This window comes from Elephantulus edwardii, unplaced genomic scaffold (genome assembly GCF_000299155.1).
Source record: "Elephantulus edwardii isolate Elephantulus edwardi_28Jun2011 unplaced genomic scaffold, EleEdw1.0 scaffold00150, whole genome shotgun sequence".
Classification (NCBI taxonomy): domain Eukaryota; kingdom Metazoa; phylum Chordata; class Mammalia; order Macroscelidea; family Macroscelididae; genus Elephantulus; species Elephantulus edwardii.
Genome location: NW_006399900.1, coordinates 2,844,306 through 2,868,482, shown reverse-complemented (window position 1 = coordinate 2,868,482; position 24,177 = coordinate 2,844,306). Strand labels below are relative to the sequence as shown.

Sequence of the window (24,177 nt, the reverse complement as noted above, 5' to 3'; positions counted from 1 at the left end):
GGCACATAACAACAATAACAACAACAACAACAACATGGATTATTGTATTCTGTTGTAGAGAATGAGTAAGAATCAAATTAATCACAATGGATTTCGTTGTATTTTTTTAAAAAAAGGATTAATCCTTCAACTTTTAAGGTAATTGGGAGGCCCGAACCCTTGGAAATTGGCTTTTCTAGCCATTGTGTTAGCTTCCAGGTACATTAACTTCAGACACATGCTCCTGCAAATCATTAACAGCTGTGACGCCAATATAAGAAAGTATTCTACACACTGTGAGAGATGGAGAAGGTGGTGGAGAGATTGTGAAGAGACTGGCAAGGTGTAACCAAAGGAAATGCTGATTTTTAACAGCTCTGAGATAAAGGCCACAGCTAAAGGTTTTGCTTGCTGGATGATTAGAGGAAATGCTGACTTACAACTTCTCTGAGATGGACACTTCACTAAAGAAGACATTTAGATGGTGAACAAACACATGGATAAATGTTCAAAATCCCTAGCTCTAAGAGAGATGCAAATCAAAACAACTGAGAGATATCATCTCACCCCAGTATGAATAGCAAAATTCAACAGAGCAGCAAACAACAAATGCTGGTGATGTTGTGGAGAAACTGGAACTCTTGTTCACTGTTGGTGGAGTGTAAAATGGTGCAACCACTATCGAAGGCAGTATGAAGATTCCCCCAAAAGTTCGAAATAGAAATACCATTTGACCCAGGAATCTCACTGCTGGGAATATACCCTAAAGAAACCAGAACTGCCACCCAATCAGATATATTCACACCTATGTTTATTGCTGCTCTATTCACAATAGCAAAGAGTTGGAAACAACCTAAGTGCCTATCAACAAATGAATGTATAGAGAAGCTGTGGTATATTCACACAATGGAATATTACGCAGAACTGAAAAACAAAGAACTAATGAAATAGTAAACAAAATGGGTGACCATGGTGGACATGCTGAGTGAAATATCTCAGTCACAAAAAGACAAATACTGCATAGTGCCACTGTTTTAAAGTGGGACTGACATGGAAGTTGGGGGAAACTAAGAATAGAGGGGATAAACAATGTACACTGCATTGAAACAGGTGAGGTAGAGAACTGTATAAAAAGAATATATGATTAGGTATTATTGGTATGATTCAGAATAAGATCTGCATAGTAAAGTGGTCTGGCGGGGGTGGTCGGCTGTTTAACAGTGAAAGAACTTTTTTTCCAAAGAAAAAAGTGAACTGTGGTGGGGGCAGGAAGGAAAATGTGTAACAGTGAATGGATGGAAATGCAAGTTCTTAATAAGCTTATAATAAAATATCAATTAAAAATAGTGTAATGATGTGTATATGTAGAAAAGAGAGAGTTTAAAATTACAATTGAAGTTGTAGCTTTAGCAAAACAAATTGGCTCCAGAGTAAATGGACCTTCGAGCACCTCTATTTTCCCAAACTCTAAGCACCCATCTTTTTTAACTCCTTTCACTTTAGGCTGGTGAATATATCTCCATTTTACAAATGAGAAAACTGAGATATAGAAAATGAAGAATACAGTTTTACTTCTATCAATGAATCATTGATCTCATAGTGTTGAACCTGTCTTTGAATATTTTTTGTGTCTGGTGTTTTTTTTTTTTAAATCCAAACTAAAACTAGCTTGTCAGTTTGAAAGAGTCAAAGCGAAAGTAGTTAAATTAGAATGGATGAAAATGATGACAACAATGGATGGGGCTAATGGACTCTCATCTTGGAGAAATCTTTTAAAATGACACTAAGCAGGATAGTCACTGCCATGTTAAAAAAACCCCAGTTGCCTTCAAGTTAATTCTGACTGATGTAGATTTGATATATGTAAATGTGGAACTGTAATCCATAATAGATTTCAATGACTGAATTTTGGCAGTAGATACTCAGAACTTTTTACTCAGGCATCTCTGCATATATATGAACCACCAATCTTTTGATTGCAGGTGAGTTCATTAACTTGAAACACTCAGGAACTCGACTACCATGCTAGTTAAAGTTTATTTTTGGATTGTAAGATTACGGGTCCACCACTTGTCTTTTATGATGGTGGCATATGTGCTGGAAGCTATGTCAGCAGTCTTTCAAAGACCAACAGCATCTCTTGTGGTAGACATCCTTCACTGAAGATTACATACTAAGACCAGAAAACAGGTCTGAACATTCACTTTTGATATAATAGGTTATTATTGAAAACCCTCAGAATAACAGTGAAACATTGCCTAAATAATGCCAGAAGTTCCCGAGGTTTCTGAGGAAGAGCTGCCTCTTCAAGTAGTATCTACCTTAATGATGTTAAAGAGGGAAAGCTTTTGGCCAATGAACAACCTTCATTTGCAGATGTCGCATGATTGAACACAAAACAAAACAGATGTAAAAAATTACAGCCATTAGTAAATAAGAACACGGATTGTGCAAAGTATGAATCAAGGAAAATTGGAAGTTGTTAAAAATATAATGGAAAGGACAAAAATCAGTATCTTTGGCTGTGGGGAGCTGAAATGGACTGATATTGGTTAGTAAAAATCAGAAATTTCTACCAACTTCTGCAGTGTGCAATTGGTCAAATATGCAATCAAAATGCATAGATAAATAATAACTGATGATTAGAATGTGAAAGTTTGAGAGAAAAAATAAGAAAGAATAGTAGTCAGAAGGTATGGCCTTGGTCATAGAAATGAGGATGGAGATGATGATGTTGCTGTTAGGTGCCATAGTTGAATATGACTTACAGCCACGCTATGAACAGCCGACCTGAACCTTGCCCTATCTTATGCCATTCTCATCATCTCTGTCATTGGAGCCCATTGTGGGACATCATGTTAATCCATCTCATTTGGGGTCTTCCTCTCCTTTACCGGCCCTTCACATTTTCAAACTGATGTGCTTTTCCAAGGAACACCCTTGCCTAGCTATATTTCTGAAGTATGAAAAATGAAGTTTCTTCATCCTTGTCTCTAAGGAGCATTCTAGCTGCACCTTCTGCAAGACATACCTGTTTGTTCTTTTGGCAGTCCATGGGATAGTCTCTTCTCCAGCACCACAGCTCAAAGGCATCAATTGTTTTTCTGTCATTCTTATTCATTGTCCAGCTCTCAGGTGCATAGGAAATGAATGAAAAGACCATGGTCTGAATCCCATGCACCTTAGTCTTCAAACTGACATCATGGCTCTTCAGTATTTTGGAGAGGTTCCTGTCAGAAGACTTGTCCAGTGTAATATGTCTCTTGATTTCTTGACTGCTGGTACCAAGGGTGTTGTTCGTTAATCCAAGGAAGATTAAATTATTGACAGCTTCAACACTTTCTCTGTATAGCATAAGGTTGACTGTTGGTCCCACAGTGAGGACCTTTGTTTTCTTGATGTAATCTATACCTATATCCTTGATCTTTTGCAGCAAACACTTCTCTTCACAAAATTATTTGTTTAGCATACAGACTGAGATGGCATGGAGAAAGGATACACCAACCACTCCACAGTTGAAAAGTATGGGAGTTGTTTATCATAAAGATTTTAGGCTTCTTGGAACTCCTATGGTATGTCTTACTCTGTCCTATAGAGTTGCCATGAGTCAGAATCAACTAGGCAGCAATATGTTTTATTTAGCTTGTACCACTATTTGTATGCCAGCTTGCCACGTTGTGGTAGCTTATGTGTTATTGTGATTCTGGGAGATATCCCATGAAATTTCAAATACCAAAAGTCACCCATAGTGGACAGGATTTGGTGGAATTTTCAGACTAATGCAGGCAAGGCAGGAGAGTCTGGTAGTCTACTCTCAGATATTAACCAGTAAAAAAAAATCTATGGATCACAATAGAACATTACACGATTCATTGCCTTGAACATTATCAAGAGGGGTAAATCTCTAGAGGAGAAGATAGTGTTTGGTGAAACAGAAGGGGAAAGCAAGGGGCCCTCAGTGAGATGGAGTGGTAGAGTGGCTGCAGTAATTGACTTGAGCATGGTGCAGATAATGAGTCAGTCATGATTCCATTGTGTTATGCATAAAATTTTGGATATTTAGATAACGGATCAGGATTGGTCCTCCTCACCACCTCCTTGGGTGCATGTATCTTATTCCCACTACCATCTCTGATCTGTTAGCATCCAACTCAGTTCCCTCTTCTTGCTCCTCCAGCATCTCCCACCCACAGTCCCTCACCAGTGCTGGTCTGATGGCTCAGGCTTCCACCCACCTCAGTCAACCCACTTCCTCTCCACTCTCCTGTGAGACTAGAGAGAAGGATTTACCATACACTTCTGAAATAACAGGCCTCAGAAAACCCTGTGTACAAGAGAGCACTTAGTCTAGACTAGCAGTTATTGGTACTGGAAGCAGAGCCTCCTTACTGGGAATCATGAAGGAGAAGGAACAGTTGCAAACAGATACTACTGATTGGAACCCTGGAATGTGAGAATATGAGTGCAGGAAAATTGGAAATTGTTAAGGAAGAAACAGAAAGCATAAATACTGACATATTAGGCATTAGTGAAATGAAATGGGGTGGCATGGAACATTTTGAAACAGATAATCTACTATGCTTGAAATGAGAAGGTGAGGAAAAGTGGAGTCGCATTCATAGTTAAAAGGACTATTTCTTTCAATACAATATTCATCTTGAAATACAATGTTGTGAGTGACAGGATAGTGTCCATATGCATACAAGGAAGGTCTGTTAGTACCATTATCATTCAAATATATGCACCAACAACCAAGGCCAAGAGGAGGAAATAGATGACTTCTACCAACTTTCTGTTGTCAGAAATTGATCAATCCAGGCAATCAAGATACCTTGATGATAATAATGGGTGAGTGGAAGGCAAATGCTGGGAACAAGGAAAAATGATCAATAATTAGAAAGCATGGACTTGGTGATAGAAATGAGGCTGGAGATAGGATGATAGATTTCTGCACAATCAATGAGGCTTCTTAAAACATTTGGGCTGTGATTGAGATAAGTCCAAGGAAACAAGGATCAGTTTGGTTTGGTTTAATGCTCTTAAAGAGTGAAGAATTGGGATTGACAGGGTGACTGGAGATCCACAGCAAGGAAGGGGGGGGGAGAAATTAAAGAAGTATAGAAATAATCAGTCCAAGGGATTCACAGACCACTCAAAGCTCAACCTCCACAATCTTGAGACTACAAGAGCTAGATGATACCTGGTTACAGCTACTGACTGACTACTCTTAGAAAAGCTCAAAGTAGAAGGTCCTGGTTAAAGCAAGCAAAGAAAAACTTTATTCAGGACCTTCTGCTATGAAAATGTGGAGCACAACTCAAACATATAAAAATGGCTGACCTGACAGATCCAATAGAAGCTGATGGAACTACAAGATTATTGACCTTAGTCATCCTTTGAACTTGGTACAAAACTCAGCCTTGTGGCTCAGCTACAGACTATTAGAGTTTTTCAGTTTGTAAAAATGATATGAGACAATGGTGCCTTCCCCACAGGATATTGTAGAATCAATAAGTTTTTATGTGTAAGGCATTTAGAAAACACTTAGTTTCATGAATCTGAGCTCTGGCGATGTAGTCCTTAGGGAGCTGAGCCACTAACCCAAAAAGAGAGGCCTCTGGTGGTTTAGACCCACCAGTATTTCTCAGGAGAAAGGTTATCTCCTCCCACGTGATTTACAGTCTGAAACCCACGGAAGGGTCAGCTGTGAGCCTGCTCTGACCCAAAGGCAATGAGTGAGTGAGATCAAAGGAGACATGGGAAAAAGAAGAGTAATCTCTTCCTGTATGATTTACAGTCTTGGAAACCCAATGGAGGGTCAGTTATACACTATTAAGTGAGTGAGTGAGTGAATGAGCAAAAGAAAAGATAGAGAAGAAGAAAAGAATAATAGAAAAAGAAATATTCAGCAGTTGGCTATGTTGATAATTTTGTCTTAGTGACAGAAGGGTTCACGTGAGGCTATATTTGGGTTTTGTAGAAGAGCATGCAATGGTTTGAAATAGAAGCATTTTTAGAAGTAGAAAATCATAGCATTTTTAAAATAGAAAATAATAGCATATTTTTTTGGAGTGGCCTCCTCTCTACCTTGTATCAAGGATCACTAGGTGATGGAACTTACCTAAGCACTATTTTCATCTCTGAGTGTTGTTAATGTTTGGTTGTTATATTCATGCCCCTGGCTCAGTGGAATAATTTTCTACTCTCTCATATTCTTTAGTAAAAGTGGCTTGCTGAAAATTACTTGCATGGATGCACAATTTCAAAGTTTAGAGGCAGTTCTCTGGATGATGCCTTCGTACTCCTTTTACCCTGCTGTGCACTGTTCCCAGCATATGTGGGAGCTTGTTCCCTGGTCATGCCCTCGTCTCTCCCATGTCTGTGATGTCCCACTCTTCCTGGTAATTTTCCTTTGATGTGAAAACACACTCAATTTTCTTCCTCTTAAGGGATTTTTACCCCCCTTGATTTGACAGTCTAACTTCTTGAAAGAGTTGCCTACATTCTCTCACTACCATTCATCCCATAATGAACTGGAAGGACCCATTTTGAAGAACGTGGACTGTGTACTGAACAGTAAGAGCAATGCTTACACATCATCTCAAAGGAAGGGTAGCATTAGCTCGCCTGTTAGGATGCCATTATGTAAAGGTTTAGTTTGCATCTCATACTACTTTAAGTCCCAAGAATATAATGATGCAACAGAAAGGTATGAGCTGTCATGCTCTGTCTATGAATGTGAGTGAGTGTGAGTGTGTGTATGTGTGTGTGTGTGAGACTGAGAGGGGGGAAGGAAGGAGAGAGAGTGAGAGAGCGAAAGCTAGAGCGAGAGCGCGAGAGAGCGAGAGCGAGAGAGAGAGAGACTTAAATTATCTGCTTTATTCTTGCATTCTTTGTATTCTTAATTTCTCAACCTGTTCTAAGATGCAACAAGCTCCTCTAATAGTTGATTCATAGTTTCTTCTCATTTTTCATCTTACTTGAGCTTTTTTGCAATTTTAATGGACATTTTGGACCCTCCTTCTTCTTGAATTTTCTTCTTTTATACCATGTTTAACATAACACCAATGTATTTCTTGTATGACTTCTACAGCTACTTTTAAGTATGTTAACTTGTCTGTGATTCTTCTCCCTTAAAATCCTACCTTATCTCTTCACAAAAGTCTACCTTTTGTCAACTCACCATTATTCTCCTTTCTACAGATATAATGGTCTACTTTCAAACATTGTCATTAGTTGGAACCAACTCAAAGATGATCTTCCAGTATTTTCTAAAGCTGTAAATTTTACAAGTAGGTAGAGCTCACCTGTCTTTCTCCATCAGAGTCCTTGATGGGGTTTGAACTGCCAGAGAGGTGTTGGATTTGGGTTAGTAGGAAAACATCCTCCAGACTATGCCATCAATCCTCCTGCCACTGGCTTCGATGATCAATTTCCCAAACTATAACAGTTCTAGCCTTCTTACTAGAGTTCTACAGTCTCATTTTCATACACGTTCTAGAACCTAATTTTCTCTTCTGTAGATGGATTGTTTACACTCACTATCAACATGACTATGTCTGAGCTCATTTCGTGCTCCAACTTCCAAAGAAGATTTTTCCGTTTCTGATTTTACACCTTATTTTATGTAACTGCTTTATCATCTTTCCATCCACTGACGATAGAAACCTGAAGTGATCTCTTCCCCCCCCCCGCAATTATTCTCTGCATCTTATTATTTGCCAACCTTTGGCATACCCATCATTTATAATCGCTGTCCACAGAAACATTGTTTCCACTGCCATTGAGCTCTATTTGTTCCAATAGCTCCATTTTAGGTCTCACTCCTTTTGCCTTTTTGCGCAACTTACATTTTCATTTTTACTTTGTAGTAATGTGAAAATATCACTCCAGGGCAGAAACTTTTGATTATGTTTCACAATCATTATGAACAGAGTCTAACTTCTAACTGAAAAGTTCTGTGAACTTTTCCCATCATGATAATTCATGCCACCTCCACACGCCTACAGTTATCTGTCTTCCCTTTCCAGATGATTTTATTGTCATTATCATGAGTCATATTTATTAGCATTTCCCTCTAAAGTCTTCATGAGGACGTAGTTATATCTGCCTGAGAGTTTTGGCCTTAGAATATTTAATAATGTTTTCTAAACTGCATTGATATTATGTGTCTATTCCATCCACCCTAAATTGATTGATATGGTTTAGTCCTTTAATAGTACTTATTCACATAAAGATTGAAATAAAAGAATGAGGAAATGTGATATGTAAACTCTTTACACTTTTATTAAAATCTGGCTAATGTAACAGACTTATTCTTCTTATTGGTTTTCCAACATATTGCTAAATTGGGTCATTTTTATTATCAGGTTTGGTGGTTATGTGAAATATTAGGATGCAGGAAGTTAATACTGAAACAGCATGTCAGATCAACTTTTGTGTCTAACAACAGGTAAGTAGCACACTGTTCAGCAATTTAATCTTTTGTCTGAGATCTAAATAATAACTTGACCTTTATTCCATAAATTATTATTATTATTTTAATACGTACTGAGTTGAGCACATCACTGGCCATTCCTGGTCTACCTTGGCATTGTAACAGCTATTTTCTTTTGTATTGTTTTCCAGCACAACCTGAGAGAACCCCAAGGCCCCCCTACATGCTGGTTCAATGAAAGAACTTGCCCAGGACCCCAGGTCACAGTACTGGACACTGCAGGAGGCAACCTCTTCGGCCTGTGGCGTAACTCACCGTGTCTAAATTCTTCCGTGTATGAGCCGCTGAAACACAAATTCGAGCCCGGGCTTCTACAAGCGGCGTGGCTGGAAACCCAACCACCACGACTCCAATTTTTCTCTCCAACAAATGCCTTGCGAAAGCCCTAAGGGAAATAAACAAGCAGGTGGCAAGGGGGAGGTTAGTGGAGAGAAGACAGTATTATCCTCGAAAGAATGAACTCGAATAATAACTGACTTTTAAGATAATGAGTAGAAGATGGTTGAAGTTATTAAAATCTTGTCAGATGTGACCAATTCAGCAATGACACAATTACTGAATTGTTGATTGCAACTGTGTATATAGGGTCGGGGTGGCGGGGGAGTCTGAGGCACTCATTCCACAGTTGTAGCTGCTGAAAAGCTCATGTGTGTGGCTAGTTTAACTAGTCTGCACTGATGTAAAAGTCCCTTCATTTGTACACAATCCCCTCCCAACCCCGCACATGCCCACTCCCACCCCAAGTATACTCCACTCTGCAATCCTCATTTCAGACTATTATGATAATCATAATGCTTTAAGATATATTAATTTGAAACGATTCTCTCCCTCATCGGCTTCAATGCAGTAAATGTAATTTATCAAGTTTTTCTCAGTCCTACCCCCACCCCCAATGTCAGCCTCATTCTACAACAGTGGCACCATATAATATTTGTCCTTTTGTGACTGAGATATTTCAAGGAGAGGAGTGAAGTGGGGATGGAGGTGTGGGTGGGGAGAAAAGTGCAACAATGAATGAATGGAATTCCAAAATCTCTGTAGATGTTCATTGAAATGAATAATAATAAAAAAAATTAAAATAAAAAAAGTTCCCATCTTTACAGTGTGTAGGAATGAAAACCAAACATCGAATACAATGCAGTTACATAAAGAAAGGGGAGATGTTATGGGGGGAGCTCTGGTGGCCTAGTGGCAAGGAGCTCCAACTACAATCCCAGAGACGCACGGTTTGAATCCACCAGTTGCTCTGCTGGGGAAGGAGGGACAATCTCCTCCTGTACCAGTCAGATCTGATTTGACGGTACACGCACACAAAAATAATAAAATTTAAAAAATTTTAAAAAAAGAAAGGGGAGATATTAAATGAGCATTGAGTGGTTCTTACCTCCCATATGGGAAACCTGGGTTCAATTTTTGCTCAATGCAGCAGATGTCTAGGTCTCACCTATCTGTCAGCAGAAGCTTGCGAGTTTCTATGGCGCTAAAGAAATTTCAGAGGAACATTCAGACTAGACTCGACTTTCAAGAGTCGGCTAATGAAAACTACTTAAGAGAATTGCAACACTCTGACCTGCAACTTATTGTGGGTGAAAATAGAGGCAGGACAGACCTTGTTTCTTCATGCACGAGGTCACTGTGGGTTTGGGGTATAAACACAGCAGCTCACAAACCTGAGCCTGTTATCAGCAAGGGACAGTCCCTGGAGAAGGACAGCATGCTTGGAAAAGTAGAAGGTCAGCAATCAAACAGGAAAAACCTGATGGATTTACACAATGGCTGCAGCAATGAACTTGAAGCACAACAGAGATTCCAAGAGTAGTTGTTTTTGTTACATATAGGGTTATCATGAGAGGTGACTGATCAATATTAAAGGCACCTATACCTGTTCAAAAAAGATTCATGACAATCCCATAACGTGTATATTTCAAGAAGCTTATATTTAATAACTATAATCTGAAGACCAAGGTGAGAAAATCTGCAAGATTCAAACTCAAGTGACATTTCCACTTCAGGGCCATGGATCTCAGTTTCCATTAAACCAGAGCTAGCAAAGCTCTCATATGTGGATCCATACACCCAAGTACACTCAAAGGTAATAAACCATTAATCAGGTTAAAACTGAAAACGACAGCAGGGAGGTTGGGAAGGAAATGAGCCAGGTAGGTGCAGTACATAGGATAAAAGTCGTAGAGGGGAGGAATAATGTATACTGCATTGAAACAGATGAGGGAGAGAACTGCTTAAAAGGGATATATGACTGGGAGTCCAGAATGAAGGCTGCGCAGTGGACTAGACTTGGGGGGAGAGATTGCATAAGAATGAAAGAGTTTTTCTTTTACTTTTCAAGGAGAAGAGTGAATTCAGGGGTGGGGGTGGGGGTGGGCAGGGATAAAAGTGCAACAATAAATGACTGGAAACCCTACGTCTCTGTAAACTTTCATTAAAATAAAAAAAAGTCATAGAAGTCAAAGCTGTTAGTTGTTGAGGAAAATCCTTTTATGGTACAACTCCTTTGCATCAGTTGCTAATCTCTGTGATAATTCTAGGAAGGCAAGCTCTTATATCTGCACATGTCTGTACTAAGAGCCAATGCCAGACAAAAAGACGTACCCCGAAAACCAATCTTTCTCCACTTCAGACTCTGAAGCTCACTGCAGGAAACCTTAATTACTGAGTACCTCAACCCACAAGCGAGGCAAATGCCACAGATCTGTTCTTAGCATTAAGAGTTTTCCAGGGTGTTATTTTAGGCTCAAAGCCTAACAGCACCACAGGTCCTTGCAGCCTTAATTCAGGAAGAGCGCTTGGACCAGACGTTGAGTCACTTGGCTCCTTCATTCACCTCTCTCGCTCACTGGTGAGCAGTTCAGCCTTTGGCTTCCTCACAGAGAAGACAGTGCGTTCAAAGGAAGCAATGCAGCCTGCGATGCCTACAGAGCACACAGCCTCCTGGGCCCCTGGCTTGGACAAGGCATGATTCACCCTAGGACCATGGCTGGGGAGGTTCTGAGGAGACGAGGCTTTCTAGCTGAGAAAACTTGCAAACAAAGGCTGCTCTTTCTGTTTCTTGATCACCCTATGGAAGGCTGCCCACGGAACTGCACAGAATGAGAGCTCATGATTGTCTGAGAAACAAGTGAAGTGCTTTTATTGCTGGAGTGAAAAACCACCTGACCCATGATCTCAAGCAAGTTTCCAGGACTCCTCAAAAGGGCGTTCTGACTGTCTGCATGTTGCTCTTTGTACTCAGGGAAGAATATTTGCCAAAGAATGTGCAGCAAAATATATGACTCTGTTAATCCCTCGGACTAATCTGGGGCTTACCTGGAGCCCTTTGGAGTTTAAACCAAATTTAGCTTCTTTAGGTTAATGTGTGTGATTGCACAAAACATTTTATATAACAAATTTGTGGCTTTGTCCTCCCCAAAGAAAATAAGAGCTGCTGTAAAAGGAAAGACATTCACGTCTGTGAAATAATAATACAAACATCAGCATTCTATTGTATCTGGCACCACAACATCTTATTTGTTACCATCTTCCCAGTGGATGGCAGGGACTGTGGCAGAAGATGTAAGCCATGCAGCACGTACTAAGTATGATACAGTCTTGATTATTTAAGTGGATAATGTATGGGTGGAATTATGGTCTATTGAACACTGTAGGCTTCAGTCATAGAGTTGTAGCTGGACTTTGTTAGAAAGGATAACAGGCTGAAGACTATTTTCATTCTGAAGTATAGGAAGGTGTGAAGACTTTCAATTCTTTAATATAATCAAAGGTTCTTAAATTAGCAAATGGAAGAAGTTCTGATACAATCAACAGGTTTCTACAACCTCTGTGCACATAAATTTTCAACTTTAAGATGCACAGTGTGGTGGAGGGAGGGTGTGAAGAAAGTGGGAAGGATCTGGCGGGGACCTGAAAAGATTGGGTAATGATGGGCAAGGTCTAATGGTGATTAAGTTTATAAAACATAATGCATGGGAATGATTGTATGAAACACAATATGAATGAAGAATAGTGTGAAACACAATGTATATGAACTTTGTGAGCAAACCAATAAAAAAAAGCAACAGAATTTTTCACATTGTAGAAATTGATGCCTTTTAAGACATCAAAAATAACATTAAAGAAAGTTAAATTTATATTCCATTATTTTAATGAGGCATGGCACCTTTAAAAGGGACTAAAGATTAAGAGGATGTTATGTGTGTTCAAACAAGTCTGGTTTAGGAGGCAAGGTAGAACTAGGTTTGAATTCTGGACTGTGCTACTTACTACATGTGTGACTCTGAAACGAATTGTCTATTTCTGAATGAAGCACTTGCTGCAGAGGACTGTAGTCTTTAATATGGAATAAAACTCAACATCAAGAAGATAAAGACTCTTACCACTGAGCCAATTGGCAGCACCATGATGTAAGGAGAAAAGATTGAGGTTGTTAACAGTTACAGCTTGCTCGTCTTCACAATCAACACTCTTGGCTCAAGCAGTCAGAAAATCAAAAGGCGAATTGCATTAGGTAAATCTGTTGTCAGGGACCTTTATGGAGTACTGAGAAGCAACGATGTCAGTCTAGAGACTAAGGTGTGCCTGATCTAGTTCATGGTCTTTGCAATTATTTGCTATACATCAGAGAGCTGGATGACTTTAAGTTGTAGTGCTAGAGAAAAGTCTTGAACATACCATGGACTGCCAGGAAACAAATAAGTGTATCTTGGAGAGGGTGAAACCAAGTTTCTCTTTGGAGGCTGGGGTTTTGAAGCCCCATCTCATATACTTTGGGAATTTTGCCAGGAGGGACTGATCCTTGGGGAAGGAAATCATGCTCGGAAGAGTTGAAGGGTAGCACAGGAAAGAAAGACCCACATGAGATGGATTGATACAGTAACTAGGTCAATGGGAATAGACGTATCGGAGTCAGTGAGACTGGCTCAGGACAGGTCAGGCTTCAGAGCTGCTATACATAGGGTCACTATGAGTTGCAGGCCAACTTGAGGGCACACAACAACTACAACAACAACAACATGGGAATAAGAATTACACCCTCATATAATCAGCACTGAGTAACGTTCGCTACCATCAAGAGGGCCTCTGACATATGACAACATTATATAAAATGCAATAAAACCCTGCCCCGTCTTGTACCATCTCCATGATCAGCTGTTGATTATTGATCCTTAGGGTTGTTATTGGCAAATTTTCAGAAGTATATCACCAGGCCTTTCTTCTTTGTCTTTCTTCCAGAAGCTTTTCTAAAATCTCTTCGATACTGTTATTGTTCTTGTGTGTTATCGAGTTGAAACGGACTCACAGCGAACACATTTGTGGGTTTTTAGAAACAGTAAATTACTTTAGACAAGATTACTCATCTTTCATCTGTGGAGCAGCTGGTGAGCTTGAACCATATACCTTTGCATTGGCCACATGATTCTTCACTGCTGTGCCTCCAGAGCTGAGTCAGCATCATAGTGGCAGCCCTATTTCTACTGATGCATAGTGACTGGACATGAGGTGTTTTCCTCTCCTTTATCAAATGAAAGAATTCTGCTACTGAACTACCACTGCTCCAATGTTAGTTACTTCTTGAAAACAATCATAAGTGGAGGAACCAAAATAGTTCCACTGACTCAGGGTTGTACAATTCTGTTGGCAAAGCTGTGCTGCTAATCCAATGGCCACGCATCCCTGGCAGTTCATTTCTTTGGAATAAAGATCGATAGTCTTCTCTTGTGCAATTTATAGCCTCAGACACCCAGTGGATGGACAGCTAATGGTTGTTTCTGAGTCAGTGATTCAGCTACCTAATGTTGGACATGGTCCAGCTGCTAGACTAATTTTTTTTCTACAATTTTAATTTATGCAGCCAAAGATTGTAATAGCATTCCCCACACCACCACCTCACAAATGGGGAAAAGAGTAATTTATTTTGTGGTGGAGAATCTGGCAGGCCCAATCCACCTTTACCAAACCATCAAAGTTAACATCACCAGTCATGGGATGTAGAGACAGCATGGTCTTACTAAATATAAAGTACTGAGGCTAAAACAGGACTTGACAAACCAGTTAAATGATGTGATGGACAAAGAAAAACAATAATAAGAAGAAAACAACATGAATTGAAAATAAGAAAAACAAAATCAACCCACAGATTAAAATTGAAAAACACACTACAGAATTTTCCAGTGCTTTTCAAATGTGTTAAAATTACAAAGTTGTTAAGTACCGGCGAGTCAAAGGAGACTCATAGCAACCCTATGAAGGAGAGTCCTCAACACTTGTGTGACTTTTATCCTCTATCCAGGTTTGTAGGGTTTCCTGAGGCAAGCTTTTATGGAAGTGGATGCCACTCCTGCTTCCAAAAAATTAGAAAAGATGAAGAAAAATGAGGGAAATCTCTTTCTTAATTTGAAGAAGACTGGGGAAACATGACAACTTAATGTAATATGTGATTCTAAATTAGATCATGGTCCAGGAAATGGACAACAGATTGGCAAAGCTGGAATAAGGTTTTTAAATTACTGAATCACATCTTGTCAATGTTGACTTCTAATTCTAATTTTTTATATTTCGTTTGGGTAAGATTTGGGAACTTTTGGAGAAACTAGGAAGTTGTTATTTATGATCCTTTTTCAAAGTTGTTGTTGTTTGTTGTCAAGTTGAAACTGACTCATAGCTGATCCTCTAATGGGTTTTCAGAGGCAGTAAATCACATGAGAGGAAATTGCCGTCCTTCTCCTGAGAAGCAGCCAGTGAGTTCAAGGTGAGTGCTTTTGGGCTGGCAGTGCAACTCCTTACTGGTGCTATAGCTATTTCTGAGAACTGTGAAACCATGTCAGCTCAACATAAACTTGTAGTCAGTTTAAGCATAATAATCATACCAATGCCACGACTATTGTGAATGACTACCATTGACAGACTGCTTAGATTATGGCAAACACTGTATAGAGTGCTTTATGCTTGTTATTAGCATTGTTAATAGTAATAGCTAATGCTGAATATTGTTGAATTAGGTAAATCCGCTGTCAGGGACCTCTCCAGAGTACTGAGAAGCAACGATGTCAGTCTAGAGACTAAGGTGCGCTTGATCCAGGCCATGGGCTTCACAATTACTTGCTGTGCATCAGAGAGCTGGATAATGACTAAGGACAACAGAAGAAGGCTTTATGACTTTGAGTTGTGGTGCTGGAGAAGAGTCTTGAACATACATGGACAGCCAAGAAAACAAATAGATGTGTCTTGGAGAGGGTGAAAGCAAGTTTCTTCTTGGAGGCTAAGATTTTGAGGCATGTGGCCAGGAGGGACTGATCCTTGGAGAAGGATATCATTCTCAGAAAGGTGGAGGGGACTGTTCCAGAGAGGAAGATCCTGATGAGATAGATTGATACAGTAACCAGGACAACGAGGGTGGAATGTTGGAGTTAGTGAGATCGGCTCAGGACAGAGCTGTTGTGCATAGTGTCACTATGAGTCGTAGGTGACTCGACGTCACATAAAAACAACGTTGAATAGCTCATAAATCACAGGTAACATGTCCAATGCTGCACAGATCTCATGTTGTTTAATTCGCACAATGAGGTTATGAATTAGACACTGTTATATGTCACTTTACAAGTGAGAAAACTGAGGCTTCAGAAGGTTGAGGAATTTGTGCAAAGTCTTCCAGTTAGGAAGGAAGAGTCAAAAATACATTTGATTGCAAATATCTCACTACACTATAGAGACTAAGTCTTCTGTAAAGTTATACAAAAGTTTATATGAACATTCTAATTTTTAATTTCCTATGTAAACTGTTGTCTAGTCATGTCTTCCAAACAGATAAACATCCCATATCATCCTGTTTTATACAGTTGAAATTTTTAACTTAAATGCATTAAATTTTTTTAGTCATAAAAATTTCTGATTATGGTTTTTTCCTATTGAGATTTTACTTATGACTTTTGCCATTCCTTATTACTGGTCCTACATCTTTGTATATGTTATATTTTGACTAAGGGGTTTTTTTAAAAAAATTTTTTTATTTTAATCTGGACTAATAATTAAATATCAGCTGTACTTGCTTTAATTTGAACTAATAAAATACCAGACAGATATGTTGAGTGTTTCTTGCAGGATACACCATTTCCCAACCACCCTGGATAAATGTAGAATTTCTAATACAGCATTCAAATTCATATTAGAAAGGGTTTGGGTTGCTTGTTACATTTACTCTCCCTGCCATCAGCAGAGTGGCAGTGAGTATATGATTTCTGTTGCATGCTGTCTTCTTGGCCACTGTATGAACTGTTTCGTCTGACATAGGTTTTTGAATAAAAGTTTGACTGGCAGGAATGACTAAAATCCTTATGTGTTTGTCTGTAACGTTTGTGTTGCGGTGACACCAGCAGAGAATATGCAGAAGCACACTGAGTTCTCAGCTGATCCATCATGAACAGGCTAGTACTTTTCTATACAATAATCCAAAAAGATTGTCCATTGATTCAACTATTCGACAGACAGCAATTTCCAACAGTGGAATGTGTTAGAAGAGTTACAAAGTTTAGAATATGATAAATATCATGATGAATGTTGCATTCTACCATATACTTTGTCAGAGACATAAATAAACATTTTATATTTAGAAAGGATCCCTTTTCAATAACAGGTACTGTGTCTCTGAAGGAACCCTGATAGCATAATAGATAACGTATTTGGTTGACAACTAAAAAGTTGGCAATTTGAACCCACTAGCTGCTCTGTGGGAGAGAGATGTGGCTGTATTATTCTACAGATTTTTTAGCTTTGGAAATCTTGTAGGATTGTTCTATCCTGTTGTTATGACTCTGAATTGACCTGAAGGCTATGGGCTTCATCTGGTTTGACTTTTGATTAGTTTCTAGCAGGTTTGCCTATAGCTCTTTTATAAAATTGCCCATAACTTACGGAGAAAAAAAAGTAGCTTCTTTATCTCTATGAAATTTTTCTTATTAATTAATCCTAGAATTCTAGTCAGTGGGGGAAAACTCTAAGTCGGTTTTAGCAGAGGCATTAAAATTGGTTGTTAAGAGCATGAATTAAGAGCATGGATTTTAAAAGAAGATTAAGAGAAGGTGGAGGTTCATGTCTGGATTTTAGTACTTCTGCTTCCTGGCCTGTGTAACTTCAGGTCATGTTCACATGCTAAATTAACCCACATTCAAATGAAGACGGCAATGATGCTTTCCTCCCAGGTTGACCATGAGAACTGAATGAAAGAAAGCACAGGGCTCCTTATACGTTCTTCAGAAAGTCTCTCCAAGGACGATCTAGGTCAGGATGAAGCTAAGGTAAATGTTTTGTGACCTTGATTTTGAAGATGAGGCTTGGAGAGGTATGTGTATTTCCCCAAATCCCAGAGCTTGAGATAGTGTGAGGAAGAAGAGCTGGCCTGGACCCTGGCTCCCTTCCTATGGACTCTGTGGACAGGCCCTTCTCAGGGGCTGGCAGGTAACTCAGTGCTTGTAACCCAATGCTTCTCTGGCATCAAGAGCAGCACGTTGGTGAGGCCTCCCGGGCTTCAGGCAGTGTTCTGAAACCCTTGGATACTTACGCCACTTTACTAGGCATATAAAGGAGCACAGGGATCACAGGAGATTCTTCATTGCCATAAATAATGAATCCCATTTCACTTAGCCTCCGTCTGAAATATCTTGTGTTCTTTGCAAGTTGTTGTATCCTCTTAATTCCTGAAAGGAGAAACACACGAAATGCAACAGTTTATCACAAGGAGGAATGAAACAAAGGTGAGGGCAGCAGGAGTCCTGTCTGTTTAAGGGTTTGCATGTTTGGTGGAGAGGGTGTTAAGACAGCGTGAGGAATATCTGCTCCCAGGTCCTGCCATGAACCTAGAGGGTAGGGTTCAGGGAAGTGTGCTGTTAGGGGTACTGGTGACAACTAAAGCCAGGGTGTAGAAGGCGTGGTCTAGCAGGAACGATGGCAAGGAAGGATTCTTTTTTCTTTTTTTCTTTTTTATTTATTTCTGTTTTTTTTGGCAAGGAAGGATTCTTAATGCTACTCAGTATATCCAGGCTGTGTCTAAATGTTTTAAGAACACAGGGTTGGGAGAAGGTAATACCCTCTCCTTTCTCTCTCTGTCTCTGTCTCTCTGTCTCTCTCTCTCTCTCTCACACACACACACACCCCTCAAAGTCTCTAAGGAATTCTTCATTTAACAGAAATTTGAAAGGCTAGCCCATTCCTGGACAAGGATACATCCATCTGAGACCAGGGCTATTGCAACCATAAAAGATAACATAAGAATAAGCAAAGAATAGCCAATCTTATCAATTACCTTGCTGTCCATTATTTTGTATTTATAAATATAGTAAAAAAAATCGACTTGCTTGTGTATCTCATGGTAATGAACAGAGTTCTCTGATAGGCCCCTGGCGAGCAGGACTTCTGTGTAGGTAAAAAGAAAGCTGATATTTCTACAACCTGGAGAAGATAAAATAGATGAATGGGACCTTCTAAGAATCAAATCCCTATGCACATCCAAGAATTTTCCCAACAGGGTAAGAAGGGAAGCCAGAGATTGGGAAAAAGTATTTGGGAATGACATGTCAGATAAGGGACTTAAATCTAGAATTTATAAAATACTTGAGCACCACAGCAAGATAAAGGTAAATAATCCAATTGAAAAATGGGCACAGGATATGAACAGAAACTTCACCAAAGAAGACATTCAGATGGCCAACAAGCACATGAAGAAATGTTCAAAATCCCTAGCTCTAAGAGAGATGCAAATCAAAACAACTATGAGATATCATCTCACCCCAGTCAGAATAGCAAAATAGAACCACTAACAACAAATGCTGGCGAGGTTGTGGAGAGACTGGAACCCTTATTCACTGTTGGTGGGAGTGTAAAATGGGGCAACCACTGTGGAAGGTGGTATGGCGCTTTCACAAAAAGTTGCAAATAGAGATACCATTTGAGCCAGCAATTCCACTACTGGGAATATATCCCAAAGAGACCATAACTGACATTCAAGCAGATATATGCACACCCATGTTTATTGCGGCTCTGTTCACAATAGCAAGGAGTTGGAAACAACCCTGGTGCCCATCAACAAATGAATGGATAGAGAAGCTATGGTATATTCACACAATGGAATACTATGCTACATTGAAAAACAAGGAACTCATGCAATATTATTCATAATGGGTAACTCTGGAGGACATTATGCTGAGTGAAATATCTCAGTCACAAAAGGACAAATATTGCATGGTGCCACTGCTGTAAAATGGGCCTGATATCAGAGTTGGAGTAAGACTGAGAAAAACTGGATAAATTGTGTATACTGCACTGAAACAGATGAGGGAGAGAATAATTTAAAAGCTATGTATGATAGGGTTTTATGGTCATCACAAGAGTCCACAATTAAGGTTGCATAGTGGAATATACTTGGGGTAGTGGGAGGGGTGCAGGGGGATTGTGTACCAGGGAGAGAGTTTTTCTTTTACTTTTCAAAGAGAGGAGCGAACTGGGGGTGGGTGTGGGTGGAGGGCTGGGCTGGGAGAGAAGTGCAGCAATGAATGAATGGAAATCCAAAATCTCTGTAAATATTCATTAAAATTATTAAAAAATAAAAAAAGGAAGCTGATATTGCATATTATTTCATAGTCCAGGGTGGAAGAGGTGGCACAATCAATCTCCCCAGGTACTGGTGCTAGCTGAAGCAAAGCCACAACTGGAAACCAGGCACTCGGACTCCAAACTTTTTGCTACTAATTCCACGTTACGGCCCTCTTCCCAACAGCAGTGATGGATGATGACTGTGCAGGTAATGACTGGTTGCCAGATTCTGATGAGAAACCAGAGCTGGGAAGAAACTGGCTATACCAAAGCAGTGATTTTCCAAAGTTCTGAATACTTAAAGCATCTCATTGTTTCTGTCCCAAACAATCTTTGATCCCAAAAACAAAATTGTTCCTGCTGTTAGGTGCTGTCAAGTCGAACTTGCCTCATAGTAACCCTATGACCAACTTATGTGAACACTGCCCTACCCGGTGCCATCCTCATTATTTTTTATGTACTTGAACCCAATGCTGCAGTCACTCTGTCAGTCCGTCAAGCTGAGGGGTTTCCTCTCTTTTACTAACTTTCCACCTTTCCAAGTATGAAGACCCTCTCCAAGGAAGAGCCTTTCCTAGCAACATGCCCAAAGTATGTGAGGCAAAACTTTGTCAGCTTTGCTTGCAAGGAGCACTGCGGCTGCACTTTCTCCAAGATGTATCTGTATGTTTTTATTGGCAGCCCAATGGGATATTCAGTGCTCTTCTCCACCATTACTACTCAAAGGTGCCCATTGTTTTTCTGTCATCCTTATTCATTGTTCAGTTCTCAGATGCATAGCTTGTTTGTTTGTTGTTGTTATGTGCCATCGAGTTGCCTGTGACTCAGTGACTCTCTTATACAACAGCCCTAAACTCTGCTCTATCCCTTGCCAATCTTATTGTCTCCAAGACACCTATCCCCATTACCCCAGTGACTGAATCAATCCATCTCATTGAGGGTCTTCCTCTCCTGCGTTGTCCCTCCACCCACTCAAGCATGATGTCCTTCTCCAAGGATTAATCCTGCCTTGCAATATGTTCGAAGTATGTCAGATGAAGCTTCAGAATCCTTGCTTCAAAGGAGCAGCCTGGCTGCACATGAACTTGCTTGTTCTCCTAGCAGTCCTTGGTATATTCAACACTCTTCTCCAGCACCAAAGCTCAAAGGCATCAACTCTCCTTCTATCATCCCTACTCATTGTCCAGTTCTCTGATGCATAGCAAGTAATTACAAAGACTATGGCCTGTATCAGGCACGCCTTAGTCTCCAGACTGACACCATTGCTCCTCATTACCTTGGAGAAGTCTCTGACAGTAAACTTTCCCAATACAATTTGTCTTTTAATTTCCTGGCTGCTAGTACCAAGAGTGTTGATTGTAGAGCCAAGCAAACTGAAGCTGTCAACAATCTCAATCTTGTCATCATACCAAGTAATTGAAAAGACCCATGGCTTGAATCAGACACGCTTAGTCTTCAAACTGACATTGCTCATCAGTAATTTGGATGGGTCCCTGACAGTGGCCTTGCCAATGCAGTATGTCTTCTGATATCCTGACTGCTGGTACTGTGTTAATTGTGGCTTCAAGTAAGATGAATTCATTGACAGTTTCAATCTTTTCACTCTCTATCATGATGTTGTATATTGGTCAAGTGATGAGAATTTTTATTTTCATGATGCTGATATACGTAATCCATACTGAAGGCTATAGTCGTTGTTCTTCTGTAACAAGTGCTTTAAATCTTCCTCATTTCAGCAAGCAAGATTGTGTCATCTGCATAATGCAGGTTGTTGAGTCTTCTTCCAATCCTAATTCCACATTTTCCTTCATATGTCCACTTCTTGAAAGATATGCTCAGCGTACAGATTTAGTATGTTTGGAGAGAGGATACAACTCTGACATACACCTTTCCTCATCTTAAATCATGCAGTGTTCCCTTACTCTGTTGGGACAACAGTCTCTTGATCTACGTATAAAGTTTGCATGAGCATAAGTGTTTTGGAATTCTCATTCTTCTCAAAGTTAGCCATAATTTGTTATGATCCAGATAGTCAAATTCCTTTGCATAGTCAATAAAGCATAAATAGACACTCCTCTGGTATTTTCTGCTTTAAACCAAAATTCACTGGACACCACAATGATATTCCTCATGCTATGGCCTCTTCTGGATCCAGCCTGAACTTCTGGAAATTTATTGTACCAAGAGCAGCCATCGTTGGATTATCTTCAGCAATATTTTGCTTGCATGCAATATTAATGCTATTGCTTGGTAGTTTACATATTCGATTGGATCACCTTTTTGGGGAATGGGAATAAAAATGGATCTCTTCCAGTCAGTTATCCAGGTCATCAAAAGTTCCTGGTATATATTGATGTATGTGGACATGCAGGGCTGTTATTTGAAACATGCCAGTTGGTATTCCATTGATTCCTGGGGCCTTATTTTTGCCCCCCAAAACCTTCAGTGTAACTGGAACTTTTTCTTTCATTACAATTGACTTTTTAAAAATAAGCTAATTTTTAAAAATGCAGCTTTCCTCACACACTTTCCTTCATTGACTTTATGTTTCACACAATCATTTAATATATTTTTTATAAAATTAATCTCAATTAGACTGTACCCACCATTACCTCGTCTTTACAGGTTCCCACCAGATCTTTCCCATTTCTTTTAAACCCTTGCCCCACCCACCAAACTGTGTGGCCCTGTGATTTCCCCCCTACCCTTGCTTGTAACTCTATTCCCATCCCTTCCCCACTGAGGCCCCTACATACATTTTATTAGTTATAATGGTCCAATTATTTGCTATGCGTCAGAAAGCTGAACAATGGCTAGGGATGATAGAAGGAGAATTGATGCTTTTTGAGCTGTGGTGCTGGAGAAGAGTATTGAATGTATCATGGACTGCTAGGAGAATAAACAAGTTTGTCTTAGAGAGGGTGAGACCAGGCTGCTTCTTGAAGGCAAGAATTCTGAAACTTCGTCTGACATACTTTGGACATGTTGCAAGGAGAGACCAGTCCTTGGAGAGGGACATCATGCTTGGAAGGGTGGAAGGACAGTGCAAGAAAGGAAGAGCCCTTATGAGATGGATTGATTCAGTGACTGGGGTAATAGGGATGAGTGTGTCAGAGACAATAAGATTGGTACAGGATAGAGCAGGGTTTAGGGCTATTGTACATAGGTCACTATGAGTCGTAGAAGACTCGACTGCACATAACAACAACAACATGGTACTAATGAGACTGCATTAGTTCACTCAGCGTAATGCTCTCTAGTATTGAACTTGCACATGAGTAATTGATAATTTTTTCCACAGTCAGCACCTGGCCTAGTTTTGACTGCTGACACTGGGCTTCTTCAATGATTTCTTCCACAGATCTAGTCAATCTGATTCCTATTCAGTCCATCCAATAAAGATCATGTGTAAAGTTGCCCTTTGTGGTTTTTAAAGAAAAGATTTTGCAATAAATCAATCATTGAGCATATAAAATTCAACACTTTGATTTCTACTCTCATTTCTGTCACCAAGTCCATACTTTCCTACTGTAATTCCTTCTTTGTTGTTTCCAACTTTTGCATTCCAGTCACCAGTCATCATGGAAGTATCTTAATCACATGTTTAGTATTATATTTAATCCTTCTTTTTTTCATCTCCTTCAATCTGAGGAAAATAATTTTCTCTGATAAAGGTTCAACATCAAAGAAGACAAAGAACATTTACAACTTAACAATAAAATTGGGCAAAGTAATTTAAAAGACATATACCAAAGAGTATAGAAAATTACCAAGAGGAAATAGATAGTTAACATTATTAGTCATTGTTGTTGTTAGGTGCCATTGAGTTGAGTATGACTCATGCATAGCGACCCTATGAACAGTCAACCTGAAACCTGCCCTATTCTGTGTCATCTTCATTCCCTGAGACATTAGAGACCATTGCTGAAGTGACAGTGTCAATCCATCTCAATGGGGGATCTTTCTGTCCTTCATTGACCCTGTATCTTTTGAAGAATGAGTTCCTTCTCACAGAATAGCATTGTTGTCGTTGTTGTTATTTGCTGTCGAGTCGCTTGCGATTCATAGTGACCCTATGTACAACAGCCCTAAACTCTGCTCTGTCC

At 39.6% G+C, this 24,177-nt stretch overlaps 1 protein-coding gene across 1 annotated transcript in view; it reads right to left on the bottom strand.

Moving 5' to 3' along the window:
* SPTLC3 (serine palmitoyltransferase, long chain base subunit 3) overlaps positions 1–24,177 on the bottom strand; it is a 263,731-nt gene that overhangs the window by 2,641 nt on the left and 236,913 nt on the right. The window contains exons 10-11 of the mRNA XM_006894749.1: positions 18,045–18,180; positions 8,732–8,861 (exon numbers count right to left, since the gene is read on the bottom strand). Coding sequence (XP_006894811.1) covers positions 8,732–8,861; positions 18,045–18,180 — 266 coding nt within the window. The remainder of the gene's footprint in view (positions 1–8,731; positions 8,862–18,044; positions 18,181–24,177) is intronic.